This window comes from Helobdella robusta (genome assembly GCF_000326865.2).
Source record: "Helobdella robusta unplaced genomic scaffold HELROscaffold_4, whole genome shotgun sequence".
NCBI classification, from domain to species: Eukaryota; Metazoa; Annelida; class Clitellata; order Rhynchobdellida; family Glossiphoniidae; genus Helobdella; species Helobdella robusta.
Genome location: NW_008704902.1, coordinates 8,484,545 through 8,512,070, shown reverse-complemented (window position 1 = coordinate 8,512,070; position 27,526 = coordinate 8,484,545). Strand labels below are relative to the sequence as shown.

General features: G+C 33.6%; 1 protein-coding gene across 1 annotated transcript; it reads left to right on the top strand.

Moving 5' to 3' along the window:
- Nucleotides 1-7,436: 7,436 nt before the first annotated feature.
- Nucleotides 7,437-26,606, top strand: HELRODRAFT_66737 (hypothetical protein; the record flags this gene model as incomplete). Its single annotated transcript, XM_009024215.1, has 7 exons — nucleotides 7,437-7,536; nucleotides 9,582-9,775; nucleotides 9,851-10,025; nucleotides 21,842-21,998; nucleotides 22,059-22,114; nucleotides 22,199-22,353; nucleotides 26,448-26,606. Coding segments are annotated over 7 exons (996 nt in total), but the record flags the coding sequence as incomplete, so codon positions are not given.
- Between the last annotated feature and the right edge of the window lie 920 nt (nucleotides 26,607-27,526).

The following is a 27,526-nucleotide window of genomic DNA, read 5'->3' as shown; positions in this document are numbered from 1 at the left end:
TTAACCACTCCATAAGCCATTGGTTGTTATCAAAACAGAAATTTACTCATTTTTTACTTTTTTTTATTTAATGTTCACTATTTCAACTATTTAACAAGTAATGATCTAAAAAATTTACCTAATTAAATTATTTTCAATTTGATGTAAATAAATAATCAAGCACTAGATAATTCAAAATGGGCAGAGTTAATTTATTAAAAGTACATTATGATTGTTTGTAAACATGGACGATACCATAGGAGTACCTATCTGACGTTTTACCATCAAATCTTTTATATAAAACTTATTTTATTAATAACTTTTCTTTCTCTAGTCAACTATATGCTGATGATTCTTACATTTATACTTCTTTTCCTCTATCTAATCTCAATAGTGTTCTTCATAATCTATCTCTATGTCTTTCTTCATTTATCGCTTGGTCTGACTCTATGTGTCTTAAACTTAATCCTTCTAAGTTTGAATTAATTTGTTTTAATAAATCTAAACACTCTATTACTATTCCTCCTATTATCCTACCTGATTCTAAAACTTTTGATGTCTCTCATAAGTTTCGTAGTCTAGGTTTTATCTTTGATTCTACTATGTCTCTCTCTTCTCAGATTAATAGTGTTGCTAGAAGCTCTTACTTTCATCTACGTAGAATAAAAAAACTTTTGCCTTTTCTTGATGATCCTACTCTTCTCCTTCTTGTTACTTCATTAGTCTTATCTAGGATTGATTATTGTAACTCACTCTACCATGGTCTTCCTGACTCTATACTCTATCCTTTAAGTAAAGCTTTTAACTCTGCTGCTCGTCTAGTTGCTCATGCCCCTTTCTTTTCTCATATATCTCCATATCTTGTTCTCTTGCACTGGCTACCTATAAAATATAGAATAATTTTTAAAATTTGCACGTTCATGTATAAGTCTCAATCTAAATTTTTTCCTAAGTTTTTATCAGATATATTAATTGAACCTAAACGCACCGGTTTACGATCGTCTTCTTGTTCTCGCTTTTTCTTAACTCGTGTTAAACACTCTTTTGCCAAATCTGCTTTTGCTTTTTCTGGTCCTTTTTTCTGGAACTCTCTACCTACTTCTCTGACTACTACTCCATCACTTGCGAAGTTCAGAGCGGATCTCAAGACCCATCTGTTTTCAAAATTCATTGAGGAGCGCTGTTTAACATGGCAGAAATAGCGCTTTAGAAGCTTATTGATTGATTGTTTGATTTACGTGTAAATAACGTGTTTTCAATTGAATGGTAGGCACTGTAATAGGATTATGCCAATAATATAATAATAATTATTATTATTATCGTAGTTGTTGTTGAAATATATTGAAATCTAGTATAAGTTAAGGCTTAACGTAACTGTAAGGCACATTGCATGCTCATGCTCACTTGTGTAGTAGTATGCTATGTTGGCCCATTATAAAAAACGTTTTAAGTGAAATTGTTTTATACATAACATATGTGTGTGTAAATATTATATGTCTTTATCTTTATATATTTATATTATGATTAGGATATTGACAAAAATAGATTGACTTTGCTTGTTGCATTTAACATACATTTCAACTTTGTTTTGGTTATGTAACAAAATGCTTATTATGATTATTGCCCATCATAATCATTTGCTACAAATAATTTATTTATTTTAAGCATGTAATATGCTTGATACAAGGTTAGTTTTTACTTAATGTGTAACATGCCCAACTTATAGCTATTGTTAAGCGTGTTGAGCATGTAATGTGTCTGACTTATAGATCTAAACTATTGTGAATGTGTTTTTTTGGATAATGATTTATGTAACAAATACTGTACATATAGGTAATAATATATTTATATGTATATATTTGTCCACATTCATGGAGGCTGAGAATTTCCGTTCTTAAAAATTTCCAGAAAAAGTTACAGTTATAAAAATGGTTTTTCATAATTGTAGACATATGTATCTATTATATATAACTTTAATTTCTTTGTTATTGTTCACCGGAATTTCCAAGAATGGCCACTTTTACACCGAAAAGTTTTTACAGAAAATCGAAAGGTTTGTAGCCGTTTTTCGTCGTTTTTGAAAGTATTACAGTGCAAAATTTTGTATTTTATTGTGTAATAATCATTTTAAAAATTTTTTTTAGAATAGTTTAGATATGTCATAAATCTCAGCAAATATTCTACTTTGATTATTCATAATAAGCATGTGTGTGGACATTGGGATTATACATTGCTTTCATTGCACATGCTGCTTGTGTACATTTTTAATGCATATATGTGTAGTAAAACTAATGTTACTTATTTTTGTGTATAAATTTGAGTTCTATTTTGCGTACTTATTTTTTCACTTGCAGACATGTCCTGATACTTCGAATGAATCAGAAATAAAATATTTAACTTAAGGTGATGATTATGAGCCAAGGCAAGAGGTTGAATCAAATGATTCTGATAACACTGATGGAAGAAAAAAGACAAGCATTGGAGGAAACATGGCAATATGAGTTATAAAAGAAAATTTTGATCAAATCTTGCAACCATTCATGAAAAAAGGATGATGATGGTTCAATGGAACAGGCTGATTGGTGTCCATTTCAATATATTCAAAGTTACATTGATATGAACTTCTAAATTCAATTTCTGATTGTGGAAAAAAAGAGAATTTTGAGAGACTGCTTCAATGAGCCCGAGTCTAACAGCGAACTGGCCTGCTTGTTGAAATTTAGAGCTGTTTTGTACCACAAACATTGAGTTTCATCGTTAGTGCTGTTTTTTAGATAGGTACTAATTTTAAATTTTGTTTTCTCTGCAGTATCTCTCAATGACATGATGTTATAACTGCCAAACTTCATTGAGAGCGAAAGTATCTGTGATACACAGCCACTGATTGGCATGGCAAGCCACTCCCTCGCTCTGTCCACTATTAGACTGTCTAGACTGAATGATATCCATTATTATGAGAAGTTGTAGCTGCGCAATTCAATTTGTAACTGCATAGGAATAAAATATTTTAAAATTTTAAGTTTTTGTTGTGGTGTGATGTCAAGAACTGAGGTGATTCTTAGCAATTTTGATAATTTTGAGACAACCTCGTCTTTAGCTTTTGTATTTTTGCCTTCAAAATCGTACAATCTGCCCAGATAGATAAAACTGCCACCAATTTTGACATTGGGACGAACATCGTTTTTGATTTTTAACCTCGGAGATAATTGTTCATAAACTCCGTCTTTTTTTCCCATGCCAAATGAGCTGCATTTATCTACTCTCATCTGCATGTCCGACCATCTACACCATGCATAGTTCAGATCAATAAATTTCTGAGGACCTACCGCAATGTGGGCAATAATTGCCGAATTGTCGGCAAATTGAAGCCAAGATTTGGCTTTAAGCCCAGATGTTGGACCCCAACAGTAACCACAGCTAGCATACTCTTGAGTTTCCAGAATTTTCATAGAGGGTTGAAACACAAATTGAAGAGTAGTGGCAAGCATGGGTCACCCTGGAGGACACCTTTTATAACCGGCAATGCTGGTGTCAGTTTGTTGTTGATTGAAACTAATACCGAGCACTCTGAGGATATATATTGCCGTTATATTGAGTTAATGAAGGAATGGCTTACTTCACCAAAAGCATTTTTTAGATAGGGGAGGGCAACGATAATTGTTCATTGGTGTCTTTTGGCATCTTTTAATACGTGGGTTAGCATTTGTGTATGCTCTGTCAAGCCGTCGACCTCAGGATAAAATCCTTTTTGAATATTGGTGTTGATAAACTTGTTTTGATGAAGAAAGTGATATAATATATTTTTTAAGAGGGATGATAAAATTTCATAGAAGACTGGTAGTAAAGTTATTGGTCTAAAATTAGCTGGGTCACTGGCGTCGCCTTTTTTGTAAATTAAAATCGTTAAGGCTTTTCTCCAGCAGTTTGGAATTGTAGACGAGACCCAACATTTTGACAACAGTAGATGTAGATAAGTTCTAAGTATCGGACATCTTTTAAATATTATAATTGACATTTGATCTAGCGGGCATGGTGAAGCTTTTGATTTAATTTTACGAATAATTGATGATATTTCTTCATATGATGGTGGATTTGTGTTGCCATTAAGCTCAGGCTGTGGCAAAGGTGGAATCCAAACAGGGATAGTATAATAATAATAATAATAAAAATAATAATAATATTAATAATGGGAACGCTTTTATTTTCCGAAAAACACAAAATGATTAAAATATAAGTATAAAAATAAAGTACATTATGAGTTAAAATGATAATCTACAACAAAAAAAATGGGTGCAAAAAGAAATAAAAACGGTATTAAATTGAGTTCAAATTGCGTTATAATAACTATAATAATAATAATAACAATAATAATGGGAGCATTTTTTTGTTGACCGAAAAGATAAGTAGTGTTTCAGTGGTTAAGTGTCACAATATATGCTATAATACGAGCGAATTATCGCGTTAATCAGTTTTTCATCAAAAGATTTCGGCCATAATATTTTAAACAAAGTTAGATTAAAATTGTTATAAAAACCCACAGGTGATATTTCAAAGGAATTAATAATTAACGAACCGTTATTATAGACTGAATTTAAGTTTAATTTCAAGTTTTTATATTTCTGGCGTTTGTATTCACGATGATGAAGCTAGGTTGGTTTCGTGGCAAATTGTAAGCTCTAAAATTTCGATTTTGTTTTTTTTTTGGAGATTGGCAATGTCCGGCCGCAACTTGTCGAACAACTGTGACATTGGAAGTACATTTTCTGCATTAAGATCGGCAAATATGCAACAGTTTGAGGGTGCACAAATCTTTAACAAGTTGACAATCAACGACAGCAGTTTGTATGTCTGTCCGTGTACCTTGCGAGAGCCGTTGTAGAATCACAGTTCGAAACAACATGTTTATTTGTTTGGCGATAACTGCACAGTGAACATAGAAATGTTGTTGAATTACCCCATTTAAGTAAGTTTCAATTGGTGGGGAGCTGTTGTATTAAATATTTTCTAGTAAACTTATAGAACACCCCCGGTAATCCTTCGACGATCTTTGACCAATTTGACGTTTTTACTGGGGAAATGTGCTCATTTATTGCTTCAATTTACAAACCTTGGCATTGGAGATTAAACACATAATAATAATAATAACAATAATAATAATAATAATAATAAAGACAATAATAATAATAAAAACAATTAATAATAACAATAATAATTATAGGTGGAATTTGTTTCGCGCCTCACAATTCTACGCTTTTTTTGCCGCTTTGACAGCTATCGTTTAAAACAATTAAAAAATTTTCGTTGTTAAAATTTTTCATTATAATTTCATGTTTCTTTTTTAAATTTATTTGTATATATTTTTAATAATATTAAAACTATAATAATAATAATTAATAAATTTATAAATAATGCACTGACGATGACGGTTTAACGTCGAAATAGATGTATATGCAATAATTTTGTTAGTATAAATAAAGCTTTGTCCTGGTTATGACATTAAACTGACCCTCACTGCCTTGTGAGCAATGTTGGATCATCAAAGGCTAGGCCCACCGCTTATAACTGTGGTTGCGTAAGGAAGGGCGTCCTGCGTAAAAATTAGCCAAATAAATTACTTATGATGACAGAAGTTTCATCATAGGTAGCCAAACGGCAACCCCCGATCTCGGGGAAAATGTCGTCTAAACGTGTGTTGTTGTTGTATAAATAAAGCTTCAACTTTAAACAGGCTCAATCTTGTTGATAAAAATTTACTCAGACAAATTGAAAAATTTGAATACAAGTTGATAAATACTAATAAATCGGTGGAATTTATTATATATTGTCAAGAATTCTGTCTTTTACCAGCATATATATATATATATATATATATATATATATATATATATATATATATATATATATATACAGGCATCTTCTACAAAATCAAATATAAACTCTCTCTTTCTGCTCTTCGCACGCTTTATTACACATTTATCTACCCTTATCTAACCTACTGCATCACACTATGGGGAAATAGTCCAAAAAGCCACCTGAATAACCTAATACTTTTCCAAAAAAGATCAATACGTTTAATTTTTAACCTCAAACCCGATTCTCATACTAAACCCTTCTTTCTAGCAAAAAAAATTTTACCAGTTAACTTCATCTGTCTTTACTACTCTGCTTTATTCGTTTTTAAATTTATCAACAATCTTCTCCCACCTCACTTTATCAACTTCTACACATTAAGTAACTCCGTTCAATCTACAACCACTAGACACACCCCTCTCTTCTATATCTACAAAACTCGCCTCAAATTAATCCAGACAAGCATAAAAATAACAGGTCCTAAAATTTGGACAGAACTTGTACCTCCCCATCTAAGAGCCATCATAAGCCTACAACATTTCAAGTCAAAATTCCGTGCTTTTTTATTGACACTGGATCTCGACTCCACCACCTAATATTATATTAAGAATACGTTAGAACAAGTGATGCGGATGAATGGTCTTTATGAATGGTTAAACATTTATGTGTTTATATATGTACTGAGCGAACATTTACATAGTTATATGTCTATATATGTATGACACGAACATTTACTTTTTTATCTTCAATTATCTTTCTGCTTCAGTTATTTTCCTTATTTTATTTCATTAACTATTCATGTATCTACCTGCGGTGGCCACCACAAGACAAACAGTCTTATTCGGTCTCCGCATATTCAACCTCATAACTTTTATTCACTTATTTGATATGTTGTTGATTATGAATAAAACTTTGAAAATGAAAAATATATATATATATATATATATATAATGTATATATATATATATATAATGTATATATATATATATATATATATATATACACGTACACCTACCAACAAGATTTAAAGAATGACCGCCACATAAAATTTGTCAATCTTCAATTTTGATTTTCTTCATACTCTTGTATTTGTCAGACAAGTTGACAACATTATTTTATGACTGAATTTTGCCCTTACTAAAATCCTTTTTGCAATTTTTTTTAATATACCGTCTTAGATATTTTTATCCTGTATGGCTAACAATTTGTAAAGAAGGACACACTACTAATTTTTTTAAAAACTTGCAAAGTATTTTGTGAAAGCATATTGAAAAGACTTGATTGAATAATTTCTAGGGGTCCCCAGAAGAGCTGAACCCTTAAGCTATAGCTTGTTTAGATTGTATGTAAATCAAGCACTAAAAAAAGGTAAAAGTAGTGAAACTGGGTCTTCTATGTGGGAAATCAATGTAACGTATAATATATGTGATTAGTTAACAATTCTAAACAACAGCTATTAGTCCTCTTATCTTAATCACTAACAAATAAAGGAACCGTTCATAAAAGTTTATGAAAAAAAATTTTATAACTATTTCAATATTATATTTATTAAAATTGTGCAATAAATTATATTTATAATGTAATATTGAACAATCGTTAGGTCATTTTTCCTTTCTATTGTACTAGGACAATGTTTATCACTACTAATTTGTGGTACGGCTGTTACTTCAGGGTTATTGCAAAGCATGTCTGTAAATGTTCCAACAGGTGTTTTATAAATCATTAAATTGATTTTATAAACTTAAGTTATTAATTTTTTTGATAATTTTTGATTATATTTTCTTCTAAATTGTTATGGTAATGGTTATAAACTGTGAGCTATTATTTTTCAAATCACTGCTGGTCTTAATTTTATTTAACAACTCCTTTAACCATTCATAGAACTTGCCTAACTTATATAATATATATAAGACATAGTTGGTGCCTCATGTATCAAAAACGACAAAAATGAGATGGTTCTTGAACAAGATGAGATCAAGCTACAGTGGAGAGAATACTTCAACCGCATGTTAAATGAAACAAATCTCATCAATGTCAACTTTGACGCTCCACACATCGGAGGTCCAATTCCAGACATCACTGTAGAGGAGCTTGCAGAAGCTCTGAAAGCTTTGAAGGGTGGAAAGGCAGCATGGCCCTCTGGACTCACAAATGATATTGTCGAAGAATCTGGCATTTGACATCGGCGTTGGAGTTCACCAAGGCTCGATTCTCAGTCCACTGCTATTTATAACTGTGATGGAAGAAATCACAAAGCCGATAGGCACTGGTGACATTTGGAATCTAATATATGCTGATGATATCGTTTTAACAGCCACGTCTGAGCAGAATGCAGCACAGATGTTTGAAGATTGGAACACCAGACTCGCCGATCGTGGGTTCAAAGTCAACATCAGCAAAACCAAAGGAATGAACACTGGTGAACCCATCCAATCCACAGCTTCTGGACGATGGCCCTATTTAGTTTGTAAAGCTGTTGTAGGTAACAATTCAATTAAATGTCAGAAGTGTAACCAGAGGTATCACAAACGTTGTTCAAAATTAATTGGTACTTTATCTAAAGTGTCCAATTTTGTTTGTCCTGCTTGCATCAATCCACAACAACAAATTCGAAATAGTAATGTTTCTGAAGCCATTAAGGTAGAGAAGGTCACATCGTTTCAATATCTAGGGGATGTTTGGATTGTACTGGAACAGCTGACGCTGCACTTCGAACACGCGTAAGTGCAGCCTGGAATAAATGGCATCCCCTTGCCTCTATAACGATGCGGTGTGATATCTCACTACCACTACGATCAAAACTTTATAAATCTGTGATACGTCCGGTGTTGTTATATGGTGCAGAAACATGGTCAATGACAGTCAAACTGGACCAGCAACTTCACCGAACCGATATGAAAATGTTCCGATGGATGCAATGAACTTCACCGAACCAATATGGAAATTTTCCGCTGGATGCAATGAATTAGTCTGAAAGACCACATCAAATCTATCGAAATCCTGCGTCGTGCTAGTTTAGATGATATAAAGGACGAATGCCGGCAATACTGTCTGCGGTGATTTGGTCATGTCAAACGATGTGGAAACAGTGTCATAACTTTTCTTGCAGATGTTGAAGTACCTGGCACACGTCCAAAAGGCCGTCCAAAGAAGTCCTGTCGCAAACAATCGAGCAAGACATGAAGGCTCTAAATTTAAATGAAATGGATACAACTGATCGTCTAATTTGGCGCAAAAAATAGATGGCAAAGAAAACAACGTCCTATCTCGGGGGAACTGGGTCTCTGGACGCTAAACGAAGATTGATTGATTGATAACTATAGAACAAATTTATGTATTTTTTCGACTTATATATCTTTTTTAAACAATCTCTTGCCATCATAATATGTTAACTTCTTAATCTTAAAACGGTTTTTAATTTAACAACTTCCCGTCAGAAATATTTATTTTATCTATTTCCCTCAAAATCGAAAATTTTTCATGTAAGATTGTTTTATGTTGAATTCAAATATTTGGATCAATTTTATTTAAAGCATCAATATTTATTTAGTAAAAATTAGACAGAAGACTTTTTTCGTAAAAAATCAGGATCCGACAGACGCAGTAACTGTTACAGAATGCAAGACAGTTGTATAAAATTTAACGAATAAGTAAATAAATAAATGTAAAAACAGAGAAAAACAAATGTTTAAACATGAAAAGTAAAATAAAATAGTATAAAATAGATGATTATAAATAAATTCATCCCACAGCACAGAGTCTGGCATGTTTTTGTTGTCTCACTTTGATATTTAACATATGGAATATCAAACTTGTTGGTTTGGCCGGCTATAATGATATTTTCAGAAATAGGACCTTAAAGTACATGTTCCTTGGTATTTTAGAAGTCGAAGCTAATTATTTTATCATAAAGGCCTATCATTATACTTCAGTTACGAGTGTTCAGGTTTATTTTTAAAAGAATGTACAATTTTTCTTTCAATAATATTAAAAAGCTTTAACAATCATTTAACAAAGATAGATATTAGATTGCTTAACAACTCCAACTGTATTGCTCCTTTCTAAAGTTATTCTGAAGAGGAGTTTCAAATGGTCGAATTATTTAGGGGTTGTTATTTGCCTCGTTGGAGCTGGATTACTTGTTTTATCAGATGTTTTAACAGGCAATCATGAAAAATCCGAACTATCTTATAATTGTTAGTTATTTCTTAATATGTTTTGTAAATTTTTTTGGGGAGTTTTTTTATCACCTTGTTGAATTAAGATTCAGTCTTTCAATAACTGCTTTCCAGGTAGTTATTATTATTGCTATTTTTTGTATTGTATTATTATTACTAGCTAATAGGACGGACGCAAGGACGGGGTTGAGTGGTGGTATTGAAAGAGTGGAAAGCTTTGTTTACTTAGGGGATAAGCTGAACGCGGAAGGAGGATGTTTGAGCTCAGTTACGGCTAGAGTTCGTGTGGGATGGATGAAATTTAGGGAACTGGGTGGGGTATTGTGTGGAAAGAAATGGTCAGTGAAGATGAAAGGGAGGGTATATAAAGCATGTGTGAGAGCAGCGATGGTTTATGGTGGTGAAACTTGGGTGTTGAGGAGAGAGGAGGAAAGTGTACTGCAGAGGGCTGAAAGAGCTATGGTGAGGATGATGTGTGGGGTTAAAGTGAAGGATAGGAGGAGTAGTACAGAGCTGATGTCAATGATGGGACTGAAGGAGGACATTGTGACATTGATAAGGAGATCGAGATTGCGGTGGTATGGACATGTGTTGAGAAGGGATGAAAGGGACGGGATTAGGCGAGCGTTGGAGTTGGAGTTCGAGGTTGAAGGAGTGGTAGGAAGAGGTCGTCCGCGATTGGGATGGAGAGAGCAGGTGGAGAAGGACAGGGTGAAAGCGGGGTTGCGTGATACTGAGGCGAGTGACAGATGTGGATGGCGTCGAGGGGTATTTCGGTTTCATCATAGGTAGCCAAACGGCAACCCCCGATCTCGGGGAATATGTCGTCTAAACGTGTGTTGTTTTGTTGTTTATTATTATTACTAGCTGACCCTGTGTATTTCGTAACGTCGTAGAAATAATAGCTGTTCAGGTGCATTGTGTTAAATAAAAATAAGTGTTTTTACATTAACTTTTTAAAATATTAAAATATATATATTAAATTAACGCTAAAGTATGTACAATGTTTTTTGTCATTTCTTAGGTGTATAAATCTAAAGATTATTAGGTGTAATACAAAAGTCCATGAGAAAAGCACGCGTTTTCTAGAATTAAAATAGAGTTTATCAAATTAGGGACCTCCCACCAATTGAAAGAAACAAATGACATTGACAGCATTCAAACCAATGCACACATTCCAATCGCAATAAGCAATCAGTTAAATTCCAGGCTAAGTTTTGATAAACACATAGCTTCCATAAATCAAATTTGCATCTATCATTTTAAGGCAATAGACCATTTTTATCAACAACGGTAGCGTCATTATTAATAAGTTGTTTAGTTTGATCTAGATTAGATTACTGCAATAGTCTGTTAAATAGCATCACATAAATACAAATGAATAGACTTCAAACATTGATGGACAAAAGAGCACGTATTGCCCTAAACATTAAACTGCCTGCACATCAGACCAACTCAATAAAGAATCTACAAATTCTTCATTGGCTTCCAATCAATTTTTGCATTCAATTTAAAATTTTTACAATAATGTTATGCTTTCAACATCACCGCCAATTCATCTTAGAAATTTAATCACCATCAATTGTTGGTGCTTTTGATGCACGTACAACACTAACCAACAACACTTGTTTTCCGTCATTCCTAACCATCAATTTTGTACACACTGCCATCTTACATTAGGATTTGCACTTCACTGGCTACTTTTAAAAATATACTAAAAGCTCATTTTTAAATAATTATTATTTTTAATTTTATATAACCCTTAACTAAATTTACTACATTTTCATTTTATAAGATATTTTATTTTCACATTAATAACTTTATATTTGCGTGTACGTACGTTTTTAAACTCAATTTAAATATTAAACTGACCTACTCTAGTTGTACACATTCTATACTATGTCGAGCAATATAGAGACAAGGTTCAGACTGTATAAAATATATTATTGTCTTTTTATTAACTTTATTGCAACTCTATGTTTACCACAAAATTTGATTGATAACGCCAAAATAATAAGAATGATTGAACCCCAATTGAACAATTAAACCAGCCCCTCTAAAATGTACTCACTTGCAGTGACGAGCATTTTAGATTAAATAGGATTTTATAATTATTTCGTTATTAATATTTGGTATTTGGAGTTAGAAAATAAAAGGATGTTCCCATTATTATTATTATTATTATTATTATTATTATTATTATTATTATTATTATTATTATTATTATTATGTTGAAACATGAGAGTAGGCAGATTTCTGCTTACTCACAGTTTTTGTATATTTTAATCAGTTTTTATAAAGTTTAATAGTTTGAAAATTGGTTCTAAAGTGGCGTAAAATTATGGCGGTCAATGGTTTCTTAAATAGTTTTAATTTTTAATTATTTTATTTCTGATTTTAAACTTAATTTTAACAGTTGACGCAAGTAAATGTCCATATTGTTTAAAGACTTTATAAATGTTAATAGACACTCCTGGCGTTGTACAAAGGCTACCTTAGTCAACAATAACATTTGCACACGTTTATCTTCAAAGGATAATATTAATTTGTCTCCAAATATTTTCGTTAATAATCAATCTTTGTTTAGCGTCCAGAGACCCAGTTTCCCGAGGTAGAACGTTGTTTTCTTTGCCATCTATTTTTTGCGCCAAATTAGACGATCAGTTGTATCCATTTCATTTAAATTTAGAGCCTTCATGTCTTGCTCGATTGTTTGCGACCAGGACTTCTTTGGACGACCTTTGGGACGTGTGCCAGGTACTTCAACATCTGCAAGAAAAGTTATGACACTGTTTCCACATCGTTTGACATGACCAAATCACCGCAGACAGTGTTGCCGGCATTCGTCTTTTATATCATCTAAACCAGCACGATTCAGGATTTCGGTAGTTTGATGTGGTCCTTCAGACTAATTCATTGCATCCATCGGAGCATTTTCATGTCGGTTTGTTGAAGTTGTTGTTCCAGTTTGGTTGTCATTGGCCATGTTTCTGCACCATATAACAAGACCGGACGTATCACAGATTTATAAAGTCTTGATTGTAGTGGTAGTGGGATGTCACGCCGCATCAATATAGAAGCAAGGAGATGCCATTTATTCCAGGCTGCACGTATGTGTGCTCGAACGGCAGCTTCAGCTGTTCCAGTACAATCTAGAACATCCCCTAGATATTGAAGCGATGTGACTTTCTCTACCTTAATGGCTTCAAAAACATTACTATTTCGAATTTGTTGTTGTGGATTGATGCAAGCAGGACAAACAAAATTGGACACTTTAGATAAAGTACCAATTATTTTTGAACAACGTTTGTGACACTACTGGTTACACTGCAGACAGTTGATTGAATTGTTACCTACACCAGCTTTACAAACTGAACAGGGTCATCGTCCAGTAGCTGTGGATTGGATGGGTCACAAGTCAAACAAGATATTCTGGAATGAGTTGTCGACGTAGACTCCACCTGATTGCTTCCCGGGGAACTCGATCAAATGCTTTTTCAAGGTCTACAAAAATGGTAATAGTTGTTGATGCTTTGCGAGGTACTTCTCTTGCAGTTGCAGAGGTATGTGAATGCATCTATTGTTGATTTTCCAGCCAGGAAACCAAATTGATAATTTCCGATTGTGATGCACAACGTTAATCTTCTCTCAATGATTTTCTTGACAATTTTCAGGAAGTGTTCTAACAGACGTATACCCCAATATGATGAACAGTTCAATGGATCACCTTTGCCTTTGTATAGCGAAACTGTCATGCCATAGTTCCATTCAGATGGCATTGAGCATTTTCTGCACACTTCACGGCAAAGTTGTTGTAACGTTTGGATACCTGCAGTACCAGACGCTTTGATAATGTCATTTGTGAGTCCAGAGGGCCCTGCTGCCTTTCCACCCTTCATAGCTTCCAGAGCTTTTGTAAGCTCCTCTACAGTGATGTCTGGAATCGGACCTTCGATGGGTGGAGCGTCAAATTGACATTGATGGGATTTGTTTCATTTATCAGACGGTTGAGGTATTTTCTCCACTGTAGCTTGATGTCATCTTGTTCAAAAACCATCTCATTTTTGTCGTTTTTGATACATGAGGCACCAAGTCTTTTTTCTTACTCTTTGCTTGTTTTGCTATACGATACAGAGATTTCATTTGTTCATCTTTGCTTTTAGTGAGCCACTCTCTGCACTGATCTGTCCGAGCCAGTGCGATTTGACGTCTTGCATTGTTGTTCTTCTCACGGAAAATTTTATGGTCATCAGCAGACTTTGATTTTTGCCATTGTTTGTATGCAGCTTCCTTTTCAGCTATTGCATTTTTACACTGTCATTCCACCACCAAGTGTCCCGTTCATGCTGACGCTTTGTACCAGTTTTCCCACAAACCGTAGTTGCAGCGTTTATCAAAACGGTTTTGAATGTACTCCAATCTGTACCTGCTTGCGATCGGTGGTCTAACTGTGTGACGACAATCTTTTGAAATTTTTCTCGATGAATATTGCTTTTCAGCTTCCACGTTTTGATTCTCCGAGGCATTTGTTTAGACTTATGTTTTGAAAGTTCGACAACCAGGTCTGCCCACAAGGAGTCTATGTTGGGCGACACATGATTCGCCATGTATAATTGTATAACTTTGACATTTTTGAATAGCCTTCGGTGTTATTGCTTAACAGCGAAGAAATCAATTTGCGTGGCTGATGGTCCACTTTTGTATGTTATGAGATGTTCCAACCTTTTTCTAATAAATAAAACAGTAAACAAAACTCGTGACTTTCAGCAAACTCAAGGATGCGGTTGCCATCTTCATTCCGTTCTCCCCTAGCCAAAACCCCCATGTACGTTGTCAAAAACCATCTGTTTTCTCTCCAACGTGGCCATTGAGATCGCCTCCAATCAGGATTGTTTCAGATTTTGGTATTGTTGAGGTGGTGTCAGAGAACGCAGCCCAGAAGTCATTTTTCATCTCTTCTGATTCGCCTGACTGGTGCGTATACAGAAAAAAATAATCATTGTTTGCTTTTCTAGGCGAAGCTTGATCCACATAAGACGTGAATTTATCCTTTTAATATTCAGTACTTTTTGGGCTAGCGGTTCTCTGACAAAAATTCCAACACCATTTGTGGCCGTCCTTTGACCATTCCAGAATATTTTATATTTTTAGTTAATAACTCAAATAATAATAATATTAATTAATATTGACAATAATTCAATTGTTTGTTGCTGTGGTAGAAGCTGTAAAGGCAGAAATGGTCTACGGATGCACCAACGTGCGTTCAAAATATTTAAAAACTTGTCAACTTCGGATAGTACAACAATCGACCCAGATGATGGTTCCAACTCGGAGTTACCTTCTCCACAGCGGCAATCACTTGTCCTACCCTCAATAACACCGAATACTGACAAGGTAGTTACACCACTTCCTAGTTTAAAACTGCCCAAAACTGCGAAACAAATGGCGGAGGCAAACGCGTACTTTTATTCGCAGCGGGCAAATCTACCCAATGTCAACATTGAAAACTTCATCAACAGTTTTCAATCACTAGTATACGACAACTTTGCTTCAAACTATGGCACGTTGGAAACAAAAACAATTTCATCTGTTGATCAAAACAAGCCAATCAACAAATTAAAAAAGGAGCCGAAACAATCACAACTACAACTTGCAAATCAAAGCGCTTAGTAAATAAATAAGATCAAAGCTATCGGCCTTGAAAGCGCAAAAATATAGGAAGAACTCAGATATTACCAATCAATTGCAACAAAAATTTTGGCCTACTTGTAAAAATCTGTTTAATCCATCAAATAGTTCGCTACGTTTGTTCAACGTTACAGAATGTGAAAAATTTAAAAAAATATTTTAAATAATCAGTACACCAAAAAGTTCCGTCTGCCAAACTGGATCCACGCTCCGCCGGATCCATCATTTTCATGCTCTGTTGACCCCCCAACATACAACGAAATTTCATAATCATTCGCAAATGCAAGTCATTGATCCTCGTCACTGGGGCAGATTCATGAAGAGCACTGGCAATCATAGGCTCAAAATTTTCAACTTTCTTCAAAATATTATTCACTTCATTCCTCAACTCTACACTTTTTTTAGTTTGATAGATCCTCCGTAACCACCTGCTGAAACTTCTTAAAATTAATATTAATTAACTTGTCCATTGATGTAAACATACCAAACAACTCCAAAACATACCAGGTATTTCAACCAACTTAAGACCCAGATCTTCAGACATTGCTGCACATTTAAAATGATAGGCTTTTTTGCAAATGAAACGCAATAAACCATCTTTAAAAGATCCATAGTACAAGAACTCAGGTACGGCTAAACATAACAACAGACTCCTCTAAAATTTTTGGTTTTACGCATTTGATGAAAAATAAAAGATCTGTTCCCATTATTATTGGTTTTTTAGAGAGTTGACCGTTTTAGTCAACTTACTGATTTTTATTACGTATCTCCGGTTTTTATTTCAAGTTATTCAGTTTTAATTGAGTTAGTTGGTTAGGAAATTGTAGGGATTGTGGCAAGGATTAATTACAACCATTTTTTGACAACAGCACTCCAAACAACAAATCATCCACACCGGAGTGCCCCAGAGATCAGTGCTGTTGCCTTCACTTTTCAACTACTACGTCTCAAAAACTTCTGCGCCACTTCCTGATATCAGGGTCATTTTTTATCCAGATGACTTCTCCATCTACATCCCCGGTCTGGATGTAGCTATTTTGACTCGGCGTTTTAATAACTACTTGTCGGAGTTATATAACTTATTTCACTAAAGTAATTTGGAGATCTCTGCCTCTAAATCTACTATAAATCTCTTCACCTCTCACACGTCGCAATACCACTATTACCCACAAGTCATAATAAATAACCGGCTTCTTCCACTTGAACATAGTTCAAAAATATTAGAATATTAGACCCCAAATTTTGACACGATGCCATCCTTTTCCCAACATCACAAACATGTCTCATCTAAGGCCTCCAAACGTAATTCAATAATAAATGGAACCTCGTATGGCCAAGACAAAGAAACTCTGCTGCCTGGTCTCCACTAATTTCTGATACAAGCTACAACAGACTTTAACGCACACAGAATGCTGCCTTACGGGTAATCACTGAATGCCATAAGATAGCGTCAGAGCAGCACCTCTTTTCAGAGTGCCAAATGCTCTTTGTAAGGCAGCACACCGACCTCCTATCATCACAGTTCCTATTACAATGCTACAACTCAAAACACCCATGCTACTACATCACAAAAGAGCCACGACCATACAGAAATATAGAAGAAATATTTTCGCCAAACATGCACGCACGGTGCTATCAGTGCTGCCCATGGACATTATCAGCAGTACACAGTAGCTCCGCGAAACACTTCTGAGTCATATCATGCCGCTATACTGCTGGCCACCTCCATCTCCTAAAATTACCAAGAGCAATGAGAAGAACGTTGGCTCAACTCCGCTCAAATCACTGCATCTCTCTTAACAGCTACAAAGCATAAATCGACAGTAAAGTAAGCAGTAACTCTCCGTTTGGCCGTAAACATCCTGACGATGTTATCCACCTATTTAGCTACCCAAACAACCCTACACATTTTTCGATAATAGATCTCTGGCGAAACCCGGTTGCTATGGCCATCTAGCTCCAGTCCCTCTGGTGATGTTTGAAGCGGGGCAACAACAACAACAATCATATCAACAACAACCTCAACAACAACAGTTACAGTGACAACAAGACAAATCCAATATAGACCTTGACAACAACAGCACGTCAATTACAATTCCATCAGTAGCATAAACATCTATCACAATATCTGCAACAACATTAATGTCACTCACGGCTCTTTAAGTTTTAACATCAAACCATCATTATCGCCAACCCTGCAACTGCTTTTTCAACTGAGTCAGTCAACCATCTTTATCGTCTTCATTGTCTTCATCGCCATCACTACCTCACAACAACTCTAACAATAATCAAATCACTTGCTGCTGCGGTAAATTTTGCAAAGGCAGGAAAGGCTTCAAAATGCATCATCGATCATGCAAGGTCTGCTAAACTTTGCAATTATCAAATGTTGCGAACACGTTTGCTGAAAATACTTCATCAGCTAAAACAGCTAAGATTTTGTTCCAGTCTAATTATATTATTTGATTTTATATTGTACATTGTCTTTTGATAATGTTAAAAGAGTTTCCATTATTATTAAACCAACAACATTCAAAGATTTTCCTTGGGCCTTGTTTTTTTGTGTTTTTGAAATGCAAAATCGGTTGAAATCATAGGTTCATTCATGGAAGTAGAACATGATTACTATATAAATCTAATTTTGTGTTAGTTTTTTATTGCTAGTCTAGTTCCACTGCACAGTTTCGTTAGATTATTTTTGATGATCTTATTTTTGATGTCAATAAGTGTGGTGTCATTTCTTGAAGTTAAAATGATAACCATCTTCTCCATACAGAAATGGTATTCTTAAAGTTAAAATGATAACCATATTCTCCATAAGGAAATGGTATTGAGTATTGCAATGCATCGCATGAACGATGCGTTTCCGAAACGCTTTCCAAAGTGTTATGATCAGGTTGTTGCAGCTCTGTCACGTAATTTTATTAATATTGAATGTCGTTCTTCCGGATGAAAGGGTCGGGATTAGGCGAGCGTTGGAGTTCGAGGTTGAAGGAGTGGTAGGAAGGGGTCGTCCGCGATTGGGATGGAGAGAGCAGGTGGAGAAGAACAGGGTGAAAGCGAGGTTGCGTGATACTGAGGCGAGTGACAGATGTGGATGGCGTCGAGGGGTATTTCGGTTTCATCATAGGTAGCCAAACGGCAACCCCCGATCTCGGGGAAAATGTCGTCTAAACGTGTGTTGTTGTTATTTGTCGTTCTTCCACCGTTTCTGTTAGTCTGGAAATTGCTATAGTATTTTTCCATTTATATATATATATATATATATATATATGCAGGTTTTATTAAAAATAATTATTAAAAAATTATATATATATATAATTTGGAACGAGGTTTTCGGATAAGCAGGTTTTATTAATAATAATTCAACACGTCGTAGATTGGTAGATTCAACTTTATTTAAAACAACGCTTTTGCTGACGGCCGTTTCGGCTAGTGCCATCGTCCGAGCCTGAGTCAAATAGTTAGAAATTTTAAAGCATGCAGAAATATATGAATGAATGCAATTACCTTGGCAAAACCAACATATTTTAAACAATTAAATAAAATTTCGTAAATAGAAAAATAATATAGAATTAGTGAAATAAAATAAAATAAAATCGTATTTAAAAATTTTGAAAGTGTGGTTTGTGGCGTTGTGCTGTTATTATATTAATTATGGAAAGTTTGATTTTAATATTTATGGAAAGTTAAGTTTGATGGTATAAAAATACATTATTGAAAATATTGAAAAATATATAGTATCGTTGGTGATAATGATAATAGACGGTCATAAAATATATTATATATTATGTCCGGTATAATGGTGCCAGGGAACAATTCGCTCGAGACCGACGGCGTTCGGTCACAAATGGATGATCGATGGCGCAGTGGTGCGGTGTTGGCTTGTTGTACTCGTATTTGTTTTTGGTCGGAGTTTGTTTACTACCATTGACGTTGGGCGAACTTGGTGGTGGGGCATCTCTGTATTGGGTCAATAGTTGAAGGACATGGGCGAAGTTGTCAGACTGTGTATTGATCTATATATATATATATATATATATATATATATATATATATATATATATTTACAATATTCTATAAATTCTACCGAATGTTTGGCGTTAATATGTTTGTAGTCCGTTTTTTCAATTTTTTTTCGTTGTTAGTTAAGCGCTGGGTTGGAAGTGAGGTTGTCATTTTTTGTTGTATATTTATTTTTGGTTTATTGATGTCAATTAGGACTGCTTCAGCAATTTTAAGATGCGTGTAGTTGGTATATTACTTTGGTGTTACTGTCAAGGACTTCACGGCTAATAGTGATTGAGTGTGTTGAGTCCAATTGAGATATACCAAGTGACATACCAACCTCACTTCCAACCCGGCGCTTAACCAACAACGAAAACAAAGAAGTAATAAAAACTAGCATTGTAAATAGTGACAAAGAAGAATATGATGCTATCGATGAAGAAAAGGAGACCAAAGAAGATGACCAGCCAATAAAGAAACCTGACACCTAATTTCCATCTAAGTTCACTTTGACATAGTCAATCTCCATCTAAGTTCATTTTGACAAAGTCAATATTTCCCTATATAAACAGCAGAAAGCATTGATGATGATTCTTTCGGAATCGAAATATGGCCTTATTTGCAGCATGAATTCGGAAAATAAGTTTATTTTGAGTTTTAATAAACTAAACGTTCACCAAAAAACTTTAGTGAGAAAAATTGAAAAAACGAACTACAAACATATTAACGCCAAACATTCGGTAGAATTTATGGAATATTGTAAAAGTTATGGTCTATTACCAACATATATATATGTATATATATATATATATATATATATATATATATATATATATATATATCGTCACATCGTTTCAATATCTAGGGGATGTTCTGGATTGTACTGGATGTTCGAGCACGCATACGTGCAGCCTGGAATAAATTGCATCTCCTTGCCTCTATATTGATGCGGCGTGACATACCACTACGATCAAAACTTTAAATATCTGTGATACGTCCGGTGTTGTTATTTGGTGCAGAAACATGGCCAATGACAACCAAACTGGAACAACAACTTCACCGAACCGATATGAAAATGCTCCGATGGATGCAACGAATTAGTCTGAAGGACCACATCAAATCTACCAAAATCCTGCATCGTGCTGGTTTTGATGATATAAAGGACGAATGCCGGCAACACCGTCTGAGGTGGTTTGGTCATGTCAAACGAAGTGGAAACAGTACCATAACTTTTCTTGCAAATGTTGATGTATCTGGCGCACGTCCCAAAGGCCGTCCAAAGAAGTCCTGGTCGCAAACAATCGAGCAAAAAGCTCTAAATTTAAATGAAATGGATACAACTGATCGCCTAATTTGGTGCAAAAAAACGATGGCAAACAAAACATACCTACCTCGGGAGAACTGGGTCCCTGGACGCTAAACGATGATTGATTGATGATTAAATTTTCTTACTGAGGCTTGTAATTGTAGGAAAAGTTCCTAATTTTTAGAGATTCGAAAAAACTCGAGACCTCTTGCTTCCGTCAAAAAGCCTACAAATTTTTTTGAAATAATATAACGAACAACTTTATTTGAAAACTAATTAAAATATATCAGAGCTACCATTAAGGATTAAAGGTTAAAGGTAATTCTCTCTTTAACGCTTGCTTCAGAGGTATCATCAGAGGTACGAATACGCGTGAAAACACAGTGCATATGATAGGTGGGGATCTCTTTGTATTTGAACTAAGTCACTGTAACAGCCTTTAACCATTGAGCCATCATGCCGCCCACTGCTTATCTATTTTAGTATTCTAGTCAAAGAATATTTCAATTATTACTTGAGCTAGTTACGCTCATTCTTGCCAATTTTAACTGAATTTTTTAATTTTATGTTTTCAAATACTTTTCTGAATTCTCGTTTATGCTAACCGTTCTTCCGTTCCGTCACGACCCTTTCTTTCTCGTCAAGTTATCAAACATTTTTTTAGCGACGCGTTCCAATAAATGATATAACACTCAACGCGCGATGTTTCGATCCTTGATAGGACATTTAGTTAAATATCTTTGAAAAAGTTGGTTTTTCGTCAATTGGAAAATAATTAAATCAGAAAATTATTAATATTATTAAAATTATTATAACATTTATTATTTCAAAGTATCTCAAAGCTGGAAAGGGAATTTGTTATGCATTTTAGGTGCTGTATTGTATGGTGTATCTAATATATGTCAAGAAGCTATTGTATGTAAACATGGGAGTATCGAATATCTGGCAATGATCAGTTATTTTGCCAGCATAGTCAGTGGAGTTCAATTGTATGATTTATTCTCAATATATGCCGCCTATTTTTTAATAATTTGTTAATGTAATTGCAGTGCTGTCTTCGAAAGACATGACTTTTTGAAGGTTGATTTTTCGCTCTTGTTTATTAGTTAGTCATTGCATATTTTCATTTCAACTGAATAAATAATTTTCTTTGTTAATTTATCTTTTTGAAAAAATTATTATTACGCAGGTCTTCCTTTTGCCTTTTTTGCATTATGCTTAGTTGTATTTTATTCGTTGATGTCTTATGCTATCCATAAAACATCAGCAATATCAGTGAATTTGAACTTGTTGTCCTCTGATTTTTTTTCACTGCTAGCTGGAATTTTTCTTTTTCATTATAAAGTGAGTTTTCATATTTTTATAATTTAAAGTTTTGTGAAACCCCTTAATTTATTGATTCATTTTTTTATTTGACTATCCAAGTTTAACGTGTATATGGTTCATTATAAGCTTTTTAGAGTTTTTCATTATTTTCCCATTTTTACACGTTTTAATTTTGTCTACTTTTTGTGAACATTAAAAGAATTAGTTATAATTAAAATGTAATATTCTATGAAGACAAACTGTCGCACAAACAAATTCATATTGATGATAATAACCATAAGATTTAGTGAAATTATATAAAATAATTTTTATGTCTGAACCGGGTATATATAATTACAGAACCGAACCGTTGAGGAACTACACTTGTGACGCTAATCCAATTTACGTTCTCTTAGAATATGTCGTCTCTCAAGTCTATTCTTTCCACAGCTTTTAGGTTGTTTTTTATATATAGTAGACTCCATCATTCTGTCCTCTTCTTCCATTCTGACCTTCCTGAACATGGTGTAACCATCTAATTCGAGCTCACTGTCCTCCATGGAACTTTTTGCCCAGGTTTCTGTTATACCGATGATGTCAGATGATACCTATAATAATAAATATGTAAGCCGATGTTATACCGATGATGTCAGATGATACCTATAATAATAAATATGTAAGCATTTAGAAATAACTGAAATTAAATTAAAAACTTAAATTATTAATATTATCAAATGAGAAACAAAAAATAAATACAAAAAATGGAATATTGTTATAAGGCTGCAATGATCAAATTGCGCTATATTATTTGTTATCTTGATTATTCGTTATCTTTGTTATCTTTGCTATTTTTGTAATCTTTTGGATATTAAGAATCCATTGTGTATAAGGAGGATAAATAGAAAAAGGTTTTGAAGCGAAGTCGTAAATGTGATTTATGTAGTTTACTTGAATTAGTTCAGTGTTTTTATTACTGTTGGCATTCAAATAAACGTTCAACAAATTTTGCGTTTAAAGCAGTTGTGTTTATCTATCGGAAATCTTAAACCTACAGAATAGCGATAACTTGAGATCGTTGGAAGCTACAACACTAGTGTTGGAAATATAGAGATTTCTGAAATTATAGCACTGGTGTCTGTAGTAACGAGCGTTCAACGTATACTACAATATATATAGAGAGAAAATATCGAATTGATTAGCGTGGTCCTGAAAATAATTTAAATTCATCTCTTATTAATGCTCAACGCGGTTTTGTAATTTAATTACTCTAAAACGAAATTTTTAATTTTATAACAGTATTAAATCTATAAAAATTTACAAAATAATTTGAATATCAATATATTATACGCTTTCCATATACACTCATGAATAAACGTATAAATATATCAACCAATATATGCGTTATAGGACTAACTGTCATCATTATCACCATCATCATTTAAACATTAAAAATAATTTTTCTCATGTTCGGCATTATTTAACGTCCAATTTAACTTTTCTATTTTTCTAACGGCTGATCGTAAATCATTTCAAGTTTCTTTTGTTCAATTTGAACACCGAAGATGGTATAGGAATACCGAAAAATATCTTTTTTTTATTATCATGCATAAAATAAACAACACAACATATCGATTTGAACACCGAAGATGGTATAGGAATACCGAGAAAAGCTTTTTAGTTCTATCATGCATAAAATAAACAAAAATTTTGGTTTTGAACTAAAAAAAACTTGAAAGTGATTTATGATCAACCGTTAGAAAAATCGAAAAGTAGAATTGGAAGTTTACTAATGCCCAGCATGCTGTGATTTTCATCAATAATTGCATTTCTGACAGTCTTAATCCATATATATATATATATATATATATATGTTGGTAATAGACCATAATTTTTACAATTTTCTATAAATTCTACCGAATGTTTGGCGTTAATGTGTTTGTAGTTCGTTTTTTCAATTTTTCTCACTAAAGTTTTTTGGTGAACGTTTAGTTTATTAAAATTCAAAATAAACTTATTTTCCCAATTCATGCTGCAAATAAGGACATATTTCGTTATATACTTAACATTTCTGGCAAATTTTTGGATCATAGATATATAATTTTGTTAATTATTTCATTTTACTTCTAGTTTAGTTCAATGTGCCGATTTCCGTGGTTATTATAAAAAAAATAATCACTATTTTATTGCAATCTACGAACAAAGAAAATATTTTAAATATTTTAATATTATAAAAACAAGAACTTGTTTTAATTTTCTTTTTGAATATATAAAAAATTGTTTTGACAAATAAAACTAACTAATGTACTAATTTAATCTTTTACTTAACTTTTGCATTGTATTGTAAAATCAACAATTGATGCAATTCACATTCTACGGCAACTCGCAAAGCATCAACAATTAGCACACATTTTTGTAGACCTTGAAAAAGCATTTAATCGAGTTCCCCGTGAAGCAATCAGGTGGAGTTTACGTCGACAACTCATTCCAGAATATCTTGTTCGACTTATGTTTGAAATGTATACATATACTAAGACTCTCGTCAGCACAACGGTTGGATACACAGATGCATTTGACATCGGCGTTGGAGTTTACCAAGGCTCGATTTTCAGTCCACTGTTATTTATAACTGTGATGGAAGAGATCACAAAGCCGATACGCACTGGTGACATTTAGGATCTAATATATGCTATTGATATCGTTTTGACAGCCACGTCTGAGCAGAATGCAGCACATATGTTTGAAGATTGGAACACCAGACTCGTCGATTATGGATTCAAAGTCAATATCAGCAAAACCAAAGGAATGAACACTGATGAACCCATCCAATCCACAGCTACTGGACGATGGCTCTGTTCAGTTTGTAACCCAATCCACACCTACTGGACGATGGCCCTGTTCAGTTTGTAAAGCTGGTGTAGGTAACAATTCAATCAAGTGTCAGCAGTGTAACCAGTGGTTTCACAAATGTTGTTCAAAAATAATTGGTACTTTATTTAAAGTGTCCAATTTTATTTGTCCTGCTTGCATCAAGTCTGTGATACGTCCGGTGTTGTTATATGGTGCAGAAACATGGCCAATGACAACCAAACTGGAACAACAACTTCACCGAACCGATATGAAAATGCTCCAATGGACGCAACGAATTAGTTTGAAGGACCACATTAAATCTACCGAAATCATGCGTCGTGCTGGTTTAGATGATATAAAGGACGAATGCCGGCAACACCAGGCTGTGGTTTGGTCATATCAAACGAAGTGGAAACAGTGCCATAACTTTTCTTGCAGATGTTGAAGTACCTGGCACGTGTCCCAAAGGCCGTCCAAAGAAATTCTGGTCGCAAACAATCGAGCAAACCATGAAAGCTCTAAATTGAAATGAAATGGATACAACTGAACGTCTAATTTGGCGCAAAAAATAGATGGCAAAGAAAACAACGTTCTACCTCGGGGAACTGGGTCTCTGGACGGTAAATTTCAAATGTTCAATGTGTTTTTCTCGAGGATTAAGGCATAAAAAAACGCTATTTTTACGCTCTCCTACTAATTTTTCTATTTATCAGGCTGAACTTACTAAATATAGGCTTTTACTATTTAACAAACCTTCTTCTTATTTAGGGCGCTCTATCATTTCTAACTTTGTACTCTTATTAAAAATTTTATTATTTAACCTTTTCTAAAAAAAAAACTTCCTTTATAACCTTTCTTTTATTTGTTCATAAGCAACTCTTCTTGTCTTAACTTAAACTCTACATCGTTCTACTCAATCTGGTTTTTAAGTTTTGTTCATAGTACTGAAACCACTCTTAAAAATTTATAATAATATCCTTGCTAGCGATACTAGAAATCTTACTCTTCTTCTCTCTTTTGACTATTCCTCTTGCTTTTATTTTATGCAATGATTGGTAAATGATGCAGTTTCTCAAGTACTCTGTTGAAAGTTATATTGTTTGAAATAATGTCTTCAAGCGTTTTCATTTGAATTGCTTTATTCAGCTTATTTCCCTTTTTTTTATATATGCTATATTTTTATTGATTTTAGTTTTTAACTCTGCGATCCGCCTCGCTTTTAATTATATATTATTTTAATTGGTTTGTCAATATAGATCAAGTTAATGTTAATTTTTTTTTTTCAGTTTCATCCTTTGTATTTTGCATCATTCTCTCTAATAATTTTTGGTGTTGTAATGTACAATCTGCAATCGGTAAAATCTCATTACGAAGAAGAAGCAGCGTCAATGTCAGCTGTCGTGACAAAAGAAGCTAATGAAATTGTGTTGGAAGAAACAAACTGATAAAAATGCTTGCTTGTGTTAATGTGATGTTTAGACAATAAATAGTGTGAAATGTTTTCGACTTTGTTAATGAAAATTATGAATTTTATCCTTTATTTAATTTTTGATCAGAGCCTTGTATTTGAATGGAACTCAAGTTAGTTAATCAGCCAGACCCACTAGAGCTAGTTCATGTTAGAAAAATCACTTTGTATTAATGTTTAAAAACATACTGAACAAATTTATGTGATTTTATTAGCATTTATTTTCAGTATTAAAGATGATTGCATATTAGGGTGGAGTGAAAAATTTTTTTTTCGAAATTTCAAATGCCTGTGTTGTCAAAAGATGTCTTTTAGGTCAATTAATAAATCACTAAAATTTAAACCACTTTTGTATACGTCTTGAGGTTCCTCTAGGCTCCTTTAGATTTTCACTATTAACACAAGTAAAGTCTCGACTATTAATGTATAAAAATGGTCGATTCTGCTCAAAAATACTACACAGTACACAACATCTCCTAAAATTCTTGATTATGCTTAGCAACAATGAAAACTAATATATAAATCTGAAACAATTCAATTTCATTTGTATGCACATCTCTAATTTTTGCTAGATTCCTTTTCGCAGTTACCATTGACGACCAAACTGATTTTATACTTTTTTTCAAATATAAAATGCCTAAAACACGTAAAGAATTATTTTGTGAAGTTTTTGGTTTACCTACTGATTTGCTAGGAAATGTCCTTCCTACAAACTCTGACGTAATGAAGTGTTATTTGTGGAATAGGAATTTGCTAAAAGAAAGTGCCAATGGAAAAGATCCTAGCGTAAATAACATTTCGCGACTTATTTTAACCGAATTAAAACAGATCTGGCAAAAAGCATCAATTCCAATCATTTCAGATCAAAGAATTTTAAGCTTGATAGCAAATCTGAAT